General features: G+C 53.6%; 1 protein-coding gene across 6 annotated transcripts in view; it reads right to left on the bottom strand.

Annotated features, from left to right (window-relative positions):
• Positions 1 to 8,778: 8,778 nt before the first annotated feature.
• SAMD4A (sterile alpha motif domain containing 4A) overlaps positions 8,779 to 14,632 on the bottom strand; it is a 96,931-nt gene continuing 91,077 nt past the window's right edge. For 2 of the 6 annotated variants that reach the window (XM_039381651.1, XM_039381653.1), the window contains 5 exons: positions 13,373 to 13,574; positions 13,159 to 13,248; positions 12,615 to 12,741; positions 10,987 to 11,070; positions 8,779 to 9,005 (listed from right to left, as the gene is read on the bottom strand). In XM_039381651.1, coding sequence (XP_039237585.1) covers positions 8,977 to 9,005; positions 10,987 to 11,070; positions 12,615 to 12,741; positions 13,159 to 13,248; positions 13,373 to 13,574 — 532 coding nt within the window. In that variant the 3' untranslated portion in view covers positions 8,779 to 8,976. Of the gene's footprint in view, positions 9,006 to 9,736; positions 11,071 to 12,614; positions 12,742 to 13,158; positions 13,249 to 13,372; positions 13,575 to 14,632 lie in introns of those variants that run through there. The other 4 variants (XM_027724420.2, XM_027724423.2, XR_003541350.2 and 1 more) reach the window with 3 other exon arrangements.

The following is a 14,632-nucleotide window of genomic DNA, read 5'->3' as shown; positions in this document are numbered from 1 at the left end:
AGATCTCAAAGGTGAAGTCACCCCAACTGTGCACCTTGCACAGGGATGAGCTTGGCCCGTGCCAGCAGGAACCGAACAACTCCTTCAGTGAGGGGCAGGCTGTCCTAAAGACATTCCCTCTGTCCTCCAGCCTCCCAGGACGCAGATATTGCTGAGATTCAGGGGAAAAAAAATTATAAAATGTATGGATCCCAGACTCCTGAGGAGCCTTGCAGCCAGAGGGAAGGGGGTCTGCAGGGGCTGTGGGTGTGCTCACTGTGGCAGTCAGGAATGGAGAAGGGATAATTAATTAGAGCCTCTCCAGCCCTTCATGTCTTTTTTTTATCTTTTCCAAATGGTCTGTCCTATTTGGAAATAATCCTCCTGGGAAGCCCCAGGAGCATTGGCAGGAATTGTCTTTGTTGTGAAGCTGAGTTACTTCTGTCTTTCTCATGGTTGTGTGTCAAAGCTGGTGCTTGTGGTGGGAAACTGCCTGTTTGTGAAAACAGGCACTTCTGCAAGAAATTATTCCCTGCCTCCTTATTTTTATTTTTTTTTTCTAGGTGTGGGATTGGGAAGGAACCTCCCTGGTTTTGTGATCATGGGAAAAATCTTGTTTTCATTGGGGTGAAAAAATACCCAGCTTGAAAGTGTTTACAGCTAAAAAAAACCAAACAAAAGCCAAACAAAAACCAAACAAAACCAAAAGAACCAAATCTGTAAAAGAAGCATAACCTATTAATAAGGTGACATCTTCCCATCCCTGACCTATCACCTCTCCCAGGATTCCACCTGCTCTATTAGTTGCTCCCTTCCTGGGGAGCTTATCCATATTTTTTCCTCAAGAATCCCCCATATAAGCAGCTTCTTTGTGCTTTTTCATTTTTTTTTCTATCACCATGGTTACTTTGGGGTGCCTCCCATCATCTCCTGCCCATGTCCTGTGGAGTGACTGGTCCATAAGTCTTTGTGCCATATCCAGCCAGGTCCTGGGCACAGGCTCTTTGGTCCTCACCCCTTGTGCTCCACCTCTAGGTGCAGGTTTATCAGGGAATCATTAAGGCTGGAAAAGCCCTCTAAGGTCATTAAGTTAAATCATTATCCCAGCACTGCCAAGCCCACCATGATGGTTTTGGTTCAGGCAACTTTCCACAGCTATGGACCCCAAAATTGGCTCTTTCTAGCCAAAAATCTGCCTTCCAGTGACTCAGTGGCTGCAGGCAAGGGCTTGGATCATCCTGGAGGATTCGTGCATCCCTCACAACCTTCCAGCATCTCTGAGTTGCTTAATGAGCTCAAACAGCTCATCACCTGTCCCCTGGTTACTGCCCCTGGAGCGCTGTCGGCATGGGGAAAGGGTCCACAATCAGCTCTGCCCTTTGAGCCTTGGCTGAGCCCTCCTGCCCAGCTCCTGGAAATAACTTCTAAGAAAAGCTTTGCCTTCCAGTTGTTTTTAAAGTTCCACTCGTGATTTAGTAGTTGAGGGGGCATAAAAAAAATTACAGCTCTTTTTCATAAGCCTTGACCTGGGAGGGACAGAAAATAAATCACAGCATTCAAAGAAATCTTACTGAAATACCCAGAGAATATAATCATGAGGAATTTATTTGTGTTTTTTAACAACTTTGTGTTTTGTTTTTGGTGTTGGGGCTCTGCAGGGGCATTTTTGGCAGAGTGAACTGTACCACGTCACCTCTGTTTGCTCCGAGACTGCAACAGGAAAGCAAAGGTTAAAAACCCACCCTAGGAGGGACCAACTCAACTGCACGGGCCTGAAAACTATTTAAAAAGCGCCAGGGCAAACCACAAGAGTGCTGCTTTGGCCTGGGATGTGTGAATGCCACCAAGGGAGCAATTCCTGGGTGGGTGCCCCTCCATCCAACGTGTGACCTGGGAATGCTGAGCCGGGTGCTGTGGGAGGGTGTCCACACCTCAGCTCCGTCCTGCCCTGGCCCTGGGTGCCTGTAAACCCTCTCAGCATCCTGTGGCTCCACCAGGGAAGATGTATCTCACCCCACAGCTGGCATTTTATTTAGCTCCCTTGTCCTGGAATGCCAGTGGCAGCTGTGCACTGACCCGCTGGAGAGCTGTGGGAATGGGTGGAGGAAGCGACCTCGCTGCTCCAGCCAGGACATGCTGGATGTGCAGGAAAAAGGCAAAATGTCAGGATACAATCATTGGGACAGGCTCCCCAGGGCAGTGGGCACAGCCCCAAGGCTGCCAGAGCTCGAGGAGTGTTTGGACAACACTCTCAGGCAAGTGGTGGGATCACTGGAATTGTCTTGTGCAGGGCCAGGAGTTGGACTCGATGATCCATGTAGGTCCTTTCCAGTTCAGGATATTCTGTGGCTTTGTGATCTCTGTGGTTGAAGCCGTGTTGGGTGACAGCCCTTGGCTGTGAGGACCCAAATCCTTGCAGCCCTGGGGTGCCAGCCCTGGGCTCCGGGGTGGGGTTTCACCTCAGGTCTGTGCTCACCTTCTCCAGACTCTTCTCCACGGGGAGGGAAATGGGTGTTGGTGCTGGAGGAGAGAAAGAGAAGGATGGGAAAGGTTTTGTAGGGAAGCAGCAGTGGGAGGAGGGAGGGATCGCTGGCAGGGAGTTTGCAAAGGCTCTGGCTCCGGCTGGGTGATGCCCAGGGTCAGGGACGTGGAGAGGGGCTGGTCCCGGCCTCGGCAGCGCCTGCCCGGGGACACACAGTCTGTGGCTCCCTCTGCTGAGCCCGGCCCCGAGCTCTGCTCGCCGCAGTGGAGGAACAGGAGCTTTCCTGGGCCTGGAAATGCTTTTTAGGGAGGCCCAGGGATCACCCCGATGCCAGGCCAGTGGCCGGGGGTGGGAGAGGGGCATCCAGCCCCTCCCTTGCATCCTGACACTGCAAACACTCACCTGTGCTGCCTCTCCACCGGGATGGGGATGGAGCTGGTTTGTCTGAAAGCAGGGGCCACCTGCCAGGATGGATTTATTTTTAATTATTATTGTTATTTAAAATTGGCTAAAAATCTATTTTCTGTAGAAAAGCGGGAATTTTGGCTGAGACATTTGCAATGTCTCCTCTGATCAGGCTTGGTCAGCAGGGTGTTTTCTTAGAGAAAAGAGGGAAAATCCTAGAAACACAGACTGGTTTTGGTTGGAGTGGACCTTGAAGATCACCTTATTCCAACCCCTGCCACGGGGATTTCACTAGCCCAGGTTGCTCCAAGCCCCATCCAAAGTGGCCTTGAACACTCCCAGGGATGGGGCAGCCACAGCTTCTCTGGGCAACCTGTGCCAGGGCCTCCCCACCCTCATAGCCAAGAATTTCTTCCCAACACCCAACCTAAATCTTTCCTCTTTTAGTTTAAAACCATTCCCCCTGCTGCCATTTGCAGATTCCCAATTAAAAGCAGCTCCTTGGAGTGCTCAGTGTGGCGAGTTCACTCCCTGGAAGTGCTGTCACACATCTGCCTTTGGGAGCTGAAACAGCACCAGGCCACGTGCAGGAACAACCAGCCCCTCAAAGCCTCGGGATGCACCAGCTCTGGGAATTATCCTCCCTGCTCACAAGGAGGTGGCAGAGGCCGTGCTGAGTGAAGGGGTCATGCTGCTGGCTCCAAGGAGCACCAATCTGTATATCCTGGCAGTGGATCACTGGCTGGCAGGGATCAGCCCACCGGGACCATCCAGGTTCTCCGGTGCAGCCGCAGCCAAAAGACGTGGGGAATTAATTATTCCTTGAACTTGAGGAGCTCTGCTGGTAAAGCCCTCTCTGTCTTGATTAAAAACTTCCCTGCAGTGGGAAATCCCTGCCTGCTGCTGCTCAAGGATTGTTCCCTGGGATATTCCCCTCGCTGTTGAATAGGAGACACTTGTACCTGCACCGGGAGCCAGGGTCAGGGCCAAAGGAACAGGAGCATCCCTTTGGAGGGCATACCTGGTTGGCTCCAGGGCTGGGGCTGCTTCTCTGTCACCCTTTGGAATAGGTAGACATGGAAAAGATCCTGTAACAAGGCAACCTGGGCTTATCCAGCTTCTGCTGTGATCACCACAGCCCAGCAGCTGCTAAAACAGTGGCCACCAGCTCTGGCCTTGCTCCCAGCTGGACATGGGCTGCAGCCTCTTTGGGGCAGGAAAAGAGGAGTCCACCACCCCTGGGCTGGATGGATGGGGCTCAGGTCTGGTGTAATCTGGGTGCACCAATTGGGAAAGCCTTTAGTATCCGGAATGGATTCATCCAACAGCTCCTGGCAGTATGGAAATTATTTTTTTTCCTTTAGGTTTTTGTATTTTAAGCCTCTTTCCAGCTCGCCCGCTGGTGAGACCCACAGACTCTCCCTAACCACACGGCTGCCACGGACTTTCCTTGGAGACTTTTCAGCCTCTCCAGCTCCGGTTTTCCATCCCAGAGGTTTTTTTGCCTTTTCCTTTCCCTTTTCGTTCTCTGTTAGTGCAACAAACCCGCGCTGTGAGACCCAGACGGCGGCACACGGACCTGGAAAGGCCGACTGTTTATGGAAGGAAATGGTGTTTCTCTGGGATTTAGGTAATGCTTGTCTGAGCTGTGCCAGGAGGCCGATTCCCAGCAGGCACAGGGAGATGTTGCCATTGGGCTGTGGATGTGGGTGCTCTCCTGGACCGGGAAATCCAGGTGGGACCGAACACTGTGAGGAATCTTTCCCTCCTGGGGTGGTCCTGCCCAGGGTGCTCAGGAGCATCCTTAAACAGAAGGTGCTTTAGGACATGGTTTTGAGTGCTTGACCTCACCAACATTTGGGGATCCGACGAGGAGTCTCTTCCCAGGAGGAGCAGCAGATGAAGCCTTCAAACAACCTGAAGAAGCCCCACGTTTCCCAGTTCTGCTCCTTGTGGGGGACGTGAGCCCCCCTGACGCCTGTGGAGGGGCAGTGAGCTGTGTCCAGGACACTCTGGAGGCCCACAGTGTTGTGGAGGGAAAGGGACACAAGGGCAGGAATGGGCAAGGTGATGATTCAGAGCTTGGATTGGCCGGGAAGAGCCTGCAGAGCTGGGCTTGGTCAGCCTGAAGAAGTGGAGGCTCAGTCTGAGAAAACATGGAAAAAGCAGGGGCAGAAGCCACAGTCCCGCCCTCAGCACCTCCCACGGCCGAGTGTCTGCTCCGAGTGTCCTTCCCCACCCACTCCAGCCCCAGGCAGGTCTGAAACGTGCAGGTTTAAAGCCCAGAACGAACCCAACCTTCAAATCCCACCCCAGATGTCTCCATGCACACGCTGAGGCCGAGCCGGCTCCTCCGTGTGCCTCCGCAGCCTCCGAGCTGCTCCCGCCCCAATCCCTGCCAATTGCAAAGGAAAACCCTGTATCTAACCATCTCCCGGGGCGTGGGCATCCCCAAGGGACATGGAAGCAGCTGTGTGGGGAATGCCAGGGATTCGGAAGCCCCGCCACGAGTTTATATATAAAGACACTAAACCCCCCTGTGGAACCGCACGGCTCCTCCCTCTCGCCCACGGGGCTGAACGTGTGTTTAATTCCATTTTTTTTTTGTTAAAAATTCTGCCAAGAGGAGGATAAATAAGGAGGCGCCACACCCCAGTGTTACAAAACCTTGTATTAATCATCTCCCTTCACTTTCAATATACCGCGGATATGAAATATAGCAATGGTTCCGAGTTACATGGGAGGAAATGAGTAATAAATACATCGGAGCAAGTGGAAATCACGAGGGTGTTTTCACTGGGAACAACATTGGAAAACTGTACACTTGCAAAGACCGGCATATCTCCAAACATTAGTATTTCTTTATATCGGGAAGCTTTTACATGTAACAAACATGCTATTGCCATATATGACCGAAAAAAGGAAAAAAAAAAAAAAAAAAAAAAAAAAAAAAAAAAGGAAAATTTAAAAAATAGGCATTGCTCGGCAACATTAACTAGGCAAAAATAGTTCTTTTGTGTGCACTAACTTTGTACAGAAAAACCAGGACGAAAGGCATGCATGGACAAGGAAAGGCTGCCCGGGAACGGCATGCAACAGAAGAGAGGTCAAAGCTCTTTAAAGTCAGCTTACAATAGGCATAAATACATCAGGGTTATATATATTAATAAGGGAGGAAGTATTCTGTTTAACATTATTAACATTCCTGGTTTTTTTACGTATTTTTCTTTTTTTTTTTCTTTTTTCTTCCTATTCCTCCCAGAGGAATACACATTCACCTTTAAGTAAAGATAAAGGAATACAAAAAATAAAACTCACTTTGCAAACTCTGATGACTCGTATAAAATCAACTTTAGTGTTATCGTCGCTGTGTGCAAATTATAGACGTCTGCGGGACCCACTTTCCATCAGGCACATTCCAAAAGCCAAACCTGGGGCGCAGCCACACCCCGACATGGAGAAAGGTGACAACAGAAATCGCTTCCCCTAAGTGCTGACCCAACCCCAGCTCCGCTCGCGGGCGGCAATCACAGTTTTGGATTTTCCTGCTGGATGCTGGCCGGGCTTGACCTCCCCCTTCCCAACTCCTCCAAGGGTTTTGATGAGCTGAGCGAGCACAGGTAAAGCCCAGCTCCAGCCCAGCCGAGCTCAGGGCTTGTCCCTGGGGAGGGGGACACACCTGGAAGGGACAGGGGTTGTTTCCCCGCGGGAGCATCCGCCGGACCCAAGGCCACTTGGGTGCTGAGCTGGCCGGGCTCCCCGCGCAGCCGGGGACGGCTCAGGGGAACAGCACCAGGAAAAAGGTCCCCGGCGGTGCTGGGGGGGCCCGGGGCTGGCTCTGGGAGAGCAGCGGGATTGGGGGGGAACATTCCCGCCCCACGCCCAGGACCCCGCGGCGGCGACACCTCCGGCGTGGGATGGGACAGTTGCAGCGGGGTGAGCGGGGGATACAAAAAAGAAAGGCACTGCCGCTTTATTACTGAATATTTGACTTCACAGCCTCGCTCATGCAACTGTTGGGGTTTGTGGGTTTTTTTTTTTAGTTTTCTTTTTTTTTCTTTTTTTGATTTTTTTCTTTCTATAAATAATTTTTATTTCTTTTCCTCTTAAGCTTCTTCCCCTGGAGCTCTGCCGCCCGCACTCAGCATGGGCAGCCAGAGCCAGGCAGCACTTCCCGAACGCAACTGAAGCCACTTTCTTTGTTGTTTTTACTTAAAAAAAAGAAAAAAAAAACAAAACAAGAGACAACTAAGTCGTTATTAACCTCTACACTGTCAATGGAAAATAAGCTTTTTTTTCTTTTGCTTTTTTTTTAAACAACAAAACGAAAAAAACACAATTGAATTATTTGGTGGTTGTTAATAACAGACATTATCATGGTTCCCAGCCATAGCAAGTTAATAGGTAATATATCCAAAATAATCTCTCTGAACAATCAGAAAACCTCCGTGTCCATAGTCAGCGAAGGAATAAATAGAATTTCAGCTCTGTAAATACACTGGAGCCTCCCTGAGGGAGGCTCCTGCTACGGCGGTTCCCTTCACACCTCACGAGCTGGGGGTGCTTGGGGGTGACCCAGGTCCCCAGCGCTGACCCCCCACTTCGCCTCCACCTCCTCACACCTCTTCCCAACCTCCCTGGCTTTCGGGTTTTCCCTTCTCCACCCCCCCCATCACCCCCGCCTCAGTCTCCTGCCTGCTGGGAAGCAGGACACCAAGGAACAGCAAACATAAAACATTGCATTTGGCACTTGGGTTTGGTTTGTTTTTTTTTTTTGTTTTTTTTTTTTAGGAAACAACAACTTAAAAAACACTGCATGGCAAAAGGATTCACACATCTCCTGGGATTCACACATCTCCCAGCCCTGCCAATGCTCCGGCTCCCCCTCAGCCCCCAGCCTGGCTCCCGCCGATCCCAGCACATGATCCTGCCAGTCAGTGCCAATTGGGAATATTGCTGCAGCCCATCACCTCCCTTCATTAACTAATTTCACATTTATTATTATTCCATCAGAGGATGTGGAGCAGCATCGGGACCAGTGGGAGGTGGGAGCAGCGCTGCAGGTCTGAGCAGCACCAGGCCAGATTTACCTCTTTAACACCAAATTTAGCTCCTGTTATAAAAAGCAGCAGCGGGTGAGGAGCAGCCCAGCCGCTGCCGTCCCCATCTCCTGCCTGGCACATGGTTAATGCCAAGAAAACAGGGCTGTGAAGCTGCATTTTGGTGCCCTTTGGGGTTTGGGTTTTATCTGGGGGATCCTTCATCCCTTGTTGGCCACCCCAGGGCTGGAAGAGCCCATCATGGCTGGATTTTGGCAGGCTGGGCCAGATGTGTGAAGCCAGGATGCAGCAGCTTCCTGGTACCTGCACAGGCAAGGCAAGAGACACTGAAACTCTCCCAGTGTTCCCCAACTTCACCAACATCCCCTGGGACCCTCCTCTGGGCGAGATGCCCCCACTCCATCCAGCATCCCGATCCATGCAGGGACACAGGGATGGGCACCCGCCGACCCTCCGTTGCCCTGAGCACAATGCTGCCTCCAAACTGTGGGTCTCTTGGCTAAACCGAAAGGAAATTCTGGGGTTATTTTACTATTTCTGTTCAAATCTGGGCTCGCTGGGCCAGTCCGTGAACGCAGCGGAACTCAAGAGGCGGGACCGCCGGCGGGGCAGGCAAATCCTCCCCAGAGGGCTTTTTGGGCCACACACCCCTGCGTGATGTTCCATACTCCTTGGTATCCTCATCCAGGACCAGGGTTTGCCCACGGTGCTCCGGTGACCCCTCCGTTGTCAGTGCTCTGCTCCGCGTCCCCCCCGACCTCCCCGCGCTGCTCCGTCATCGCCGCTGAGCTTCCACCACCTTTCCCCCCCCAAACCCGCCCCCAGCATGGATGTAATAAATGACAACACAAATTCCAAGTCTAATGATATGTTCACAAGGACAATCTACACATTCACAAAATTAAAACAGGAGAGAGAGAGAGAGAGAGAGAAAGGAGAGAGGAGAGGAGAAAGGATGCAAGCTATCGCTGAGGCTCCCTGCAAGCCCCGACCTCGCCGCTGGACCCGCAGCAGTTGTTGTCCCGGCCAGCGTCCCCATCGCGACGCCTTCTAGATCGTGGAGGTTCTGTCGACACCATCTGCAAGGAAGGGAGAGTTAGGAACAGCTCCAGTGAGCACTGGTACCTCCCCGAGCTGGGGATTTGAGAGATGGACCCCTTGGAGCACCCCCGACCCACCACCCCATAGGTGAGGCGGCACCACGGGGCCACCCTCCTCCCCAAATCTCCCCAAGGGGTGTGGAAGGGTTTTGGGGTGTCACCACTTTGCTGGTCCCTCCGTGTCACCAACTGTCCCCACCCTGCACCAGCCCCCCCGCGTCGCTGTCCCAACACCATTCCAGGCCTGCCACGACCCCTTTTCCAGGAGCAGAGGCGGTTTCTCGGCAGCCCAGACTCGCCACAAGGTGAATGAGAGTCTGGGACCCTCCTACAGCAGGACAAGTTCCTGCCACCCTGGCCAGGAGTGAGGGGATGGGGATGGAGCCAGTCCCAGGGGCTGCCTTGCCCCCCAGTTCACCCAGCCCTGCAAAACTCGCACCACAGAGGATGCAAAATTTTCCTCCGTGAGAAACATGGATGGACAAAAAGCTCTAGGAGTTGTTTCTGTCTCTCCAGAGCCCTTGTTCCCAGCATCCCGTGGCAGCAGGGATGCATCCAGCCACAGTCCAATCCCAGCAGAGAGGGATCCCGCAACCCACCCCAAAGCCTCACAACCAACCTGCTACCAGCTGCCCCCTCTCCCCACCCCTTGGGGCCAGAAATCAGCACCCAACAGTATTTCCAACCCTTCAGCCCCAACCACCCCCCTGTCCCCCATCCCAAACCCCCATCCCTGGGATGGAGAGTGGTGTGGGGCAGCTCCCAGGGTGGCTCTGGAACAGAGCACTCCCTCTTCTGCCACCCGGGGCACCATGGCCACCTCCCTCCTCGAGACTGAAAACAAACAGGTTTGTTACACCTTTTTTGTTTTTGTTTTTTTTTTCTCCCCCGAAGGTTTATTTTTTTAAGAGCTATTTATAGCACGACCGGTTTGGAGAGGCTCGGGGAATGCGACCTGCAGAAAATAACTCAGAGGAACAGTACCCTGCAGAGGAACAAGACAGCTAAGCCTCGCCTGGGAACACGTCGGGGAAACTCTTCGGGTGACAGCAGTGTCCTTGTTTTCCCGGCCAGGGATGCTGCCAGGGCCCTGCTGCCTCTCACAGTCCTTGTTCTCGTGTCCCTCTCCCCGGGAAGGGCTGTCGCATCCGCAGGGAGCCCGGTGGCACTTGTCCTCCCCGAGGACTCCTGGTGGCACTTGTCCTCTCCCAGGGCTCCGGGTGGCTCTCATCCTCTCCAAGGACTCCTGTCCCCAACCATCCGGTGCAGTCCAGGATTGCCAGGAGCACGACCTGCGCTGGTTGTTCGGGTTATCCCAGGTCTGGGCGGTGCTGGTGGCCGTGCTCATCCCGTCTCCGGGCTCATCCCTTGTTGGTGAGGGGCACTGGGAGCTTCTGGTGCCGGTGCTTTGTGCTGCACTGGGCTCTCCATCACGCTGCTGCTGCTGCCTTTTCCATCTTTTCTGCTTGTTTTTCCCCCTGGTCCTCCTCCCTCCCTGTGCCCGTTATCCACTGGCACCCACCAGCGCCCGGCAGGGCTCCCGCACCCCCCAGCCAAACGAGGGATCCGGTGGCAGAAGGGAAAACACTCCAAAGCCTGTGACCCATCCAGTGGCAGGGGCTTTATCGAGAGCTAACGAGAGTAGCGAGCTAACACTAATTATCATTAGCAAGCTGACGAGTGGCTAATTAGCACAGACTCCACTAGTGCTGGTGTGATCCCTGCGTTCGGCTTCACCCCCTGCCCTGGCACCTCGCCGAGGGGAGACAATATCCCTGTCTGAACACCCTCGGGAGCATCCCTGGGAGCATCCCTGCATCCAGCCCCGCCACCATCCCGCCCCCTCACAGCCACAGCCTGTCCCAGCTTTTGGGGGGCACGGGGCAGGGGCAGGTGCTGGGGGGCTCAGCAGAGGCGGCGTGGATGTGCTGGAAGAGCCCAAGGAGGAGGGAATGCTCACCGCTGAGTGCGTGCTCCGTCATGCTCAGGCACAGGGACTCCAGCCTGTTGTTGATGTCAGGTTCAGTCACCGGCACCTGGAACTCTGCAGGGAGACAGGGAACAGGAGGCCGTGGTCAGGGACTTGCCTGCCCTGCTCTATGTGGGTGGGGGAATCACCCAAAAAATGCCCCAGGAGGGTCTGACCGGGCTCCGGCAGCACTTCCATTCCTGGTGCAATCACCTCCAGCAAGAGATGGTCACAAAAATAGTCATCACTTCCCCGTTATCCCAAGGGATAAATCTGGGGAGCCTCAATGGCACTGCAGAAGAAGGGGATGGAAATGAGGGGTTCAGGTGCTGGTTAGAGATGTGGGGGGGAGCTGGGGGAGAGTGGGACCCCCACCCAGGGAAGGTGCAGCCCTGGGGACCTCTCAGGGCTGGATGCTGTCCGTGCAGGCAGGGTTAGTGCTTGGACATGGGATGGCAGCACAGACCGGCTGTCTGGCTTCTCCATGGCCAGCTTGGCTCCCAGGCTTGGCTCCCACAAAAAAGGGGGGATACACATGAACTCTGGTGTGCTGCAATGCCCCATCCTAAACTAAACAGCAGCAAACTTTACCCACCCTGCAGCAAAACCTGCAAATACAGCTTGTGCTACTGCTGGACAGCATGTCCCGCTTTCCACTGGCTCACAGAGACATAGAATGAGATCCAGGAGGGTTGAGGTCCTCCCACAGCCCGGCACAAAGGCGTTTGTGAGCCCAGCACTGAATTATTGCTTATTTTCCTCGCGACTCATCCGCAGTTTGGCTCCCCAATCCTCCTACGCCCTCATCCACCGCAGGCCGACACGCAGGAGAAACCCATTTATTCTCCTCCAACGCCTGAGAAAAGTGCCCTTGTCCCGGTGTTTAATCAATACTCGGGAACAGCCGCTGTTCCTGCTGCACGGAACATTTGCTGCCCAAATGCTGCAGTTAAACACCGGTGGCGTGTGAGGCGAGGGGAGCTGCCAGCCCACACCAGGAGCCTGCGGATGAGGGCATGGAACTCTCTGTCCCGTGGGGCAAATTGTTATGGTGTGTTGGTAGGAAAAGGCACACTCAAAGGCTAATGAAGGGATACACAAACAGGCTTCCTCAGGGGCAGGATGCTCCAGGGTCAGGGTCCAAGGTCAGCGGGATCCTCCCTGACTCAGAGGATGCTCCTATATACAGGAGCATTTTGGCAGTGCTTGGGAAGGAAGCACTGACACAGCACCATTTCCCTTCACACGCAGTGTGGAAAGAATTTCCCTTGAGTGCACAAAGGCAGCCCTTCTACACTGGGGCTCCGTGTCCATCCATGAGGAAAAAGTGATGGATGAGCTACTGCCATTCCGCCTGACACGAGCCCTTCAGAAGCAAGGTAGGTAAAGCACCAGCACCACGATTATACAGAGAGTCAAGATGGTATATACAGGGTCAAAAATCCCTCCAGTAACGTCTGTGGTTCAATTAACTCAGGAATTCAAAGATGTCCCGGTGGGAACACACCGCGGTGGCACAGGCCCTGTGCCTGCACTGAGGCTCACCAGCACAGCTCCTTTCACACCTCCCCTTGTCTCAGTGGGCCGTGGGTAAGTGAAAAAGCAAACCTGGTGCCTACCTGGCTGCTGAAACATCAGCATGGTCTGCGGGGAGGTGTGGACCGGCAGCGAGCGCGTCCTCTGCACCGAGCTGTGGCTCCGGCTGGGCATGCTGTTACTGCCCCCAGGGTTGGCAAACCAGAGGTTCTGTGGGCAGCAAACAAAGTGTGGGATGTGAAACAAAGCCCTTTGTGGCACGGATTTATAACTAACCCCCTTGGGCTCACAGAAGCATAGAATGGACTGGAAGGGATCATAAGGATCATCTAGTTACAACTTCCCTGCCATGAGCAGGGACACCTTCCACTAGACTGAGCTGCTCCGAGCCCATCCAACCTGGCCCTGAACATTTCCAGGGATGGAGCAGCCAAAACTTCTCTGGGCAACCTGTGCCAGGGCCTCGCCACCCTCACAGTCTAGAATTCCTTCCCAATATCTCATCTCAATCTCCCCTGTGTCAATTTAAAACCCTTCCCCCCCTTGTCCTTCACGATCTGCCCTTGTCAAAAGTCTCTCTCCCTATTTCTGTAAGCCCCTGTAAGGACTCAGCTCTCCCCCATCCACCTCTTCCTCTGCCCGCCTCTTGCCGGTCCCTCTTCCACATCCCTCTGCGCCGAGGGGAGCGCAACCCAAACACCTACAAACTGCTCTCAGTTGCTTGAAAAGGTGGTGGGAAAAAAAAAAAAAAAGAGATCCAGACAAGTTAGAGGAGGGAAATCAAAGGAAGCTTGTGGGAAAAGGGACGGAAGGGCTGGAGCTGCCACGAACGCGGACCAACCTGTCTGCCTTGCTTGAGGATGGCGGGGCTGGCGGCGGGGCTGCGCTGGGGGGTGCCCAGCAGCCCAGTGGGGCCCAGCAGCCCCAGCCGGGCCGTGGGGAGGTTGCGGGAGGGGATCTGGAACTGGCGGGGGTTCCTCCGGCCCAGCCCCGCCCCCGCGGATCCGGCTGTCGGGAGGGAGTTCGACTGGCCAAAGCCTCGGCTGCGGAGAGAGAAAGCGCTGGGGGTGAGGCACTGACCCCTGTGAGTCCCCTCTGTGAGGGGACAAGGGGACAGTGCTGCAGGAGAGGGGTCTCGACACTCCCACCCCACTGAGGACGGTCCTTCCATCCTGCATGGGCAGCAGGAAGGAGGAAGTCTGGGTGTGCAGCATCCTTTCTTCTTCCCCAGTGCCAGGCACCCTACTGCCCTTCAGCAGGTCTCAGGTTCACATTTGTTCTCTTTAAAGTTTATTTTACTCCCACAAAATGGGCCTGTTCTTAAACATAAGGTAAAATAAGTAATGCTCCAGGCACCTGGTTTCTTTGAGATCTCTTGTGTGTGGATTCTCTAGAGTAATAAAAGCTCAGCTTATGCTGTTGGGTTTTCTTTACTGGGAATGCTTGGACCTTCTCCCCTTCCAGGAGGTTCATTTTTAAAAAGATGGTCCTCTCTGAGACTTCTCAAGTTCTGTAAAATTTGGTTAGATTGACCTAACAAGTCCAAGATTTACCAGGGAGGGCTGAGTGAAAGATGCTTTCCTGCAGAGGTGGGACTGGCTCTGCACCCACTCCCATTTCCACACTTATCCAGCTCCCCGTGGCCAGAGCAAAACCATCCAGACCTAAGACCACAAAGCCCAAACATCCTGAAACACACATCTCAGAATACCAAGCCATCTTTAATTCCAGGAGGGAAGGGTTGCACACACCAACATCCCTCTCCCCATGGTTTGTGTCACAGAATGACACAAAAATAACCAGGTAATCCTTGGAAACAAAAGCAGTGAGGGTGCCCTCAATATCTGGTGTCACCTTGGTGTCCCTGCTCATTCAGCTGGGCAGCAAACAGGTCCATCCAACACCTTTGCTCTTGTCTATTCATTCCACTTCTGATCCTGCCACCAACACTGAAACCACTTGTTTTAATCCATTCCAAGATACTTTGTTTCATGGAACTGGGGACCACTCCAGTTCTGTGATCCTTCCTTCTGAACTCTTCATCCCAGCTGTCCCGTTGATCCCAGTTATCTCCAAAACACTTTCTTTCTGGAGAATAAAT

This window comes from Pipra filicauda, unplaced genomic scaffold (assembly GCF_003945595.2).
Source record: "Pipra filicauda isolate LSUMZ 115617 unplaced genomic scaffold, ASM394559v2 scaffold235_size1210477_pilon, whole genome shotgun sequence".
NCBI lineage: Eukaryota > Metazoa > Chordata > Aves > Passeriformes > Pipridae > Pipra > Pipra filicauda.
Note: the sequence above shows the minus strand (reverse complement) of the source record. Positions and strands in the feature narration are given on the sequence as shown.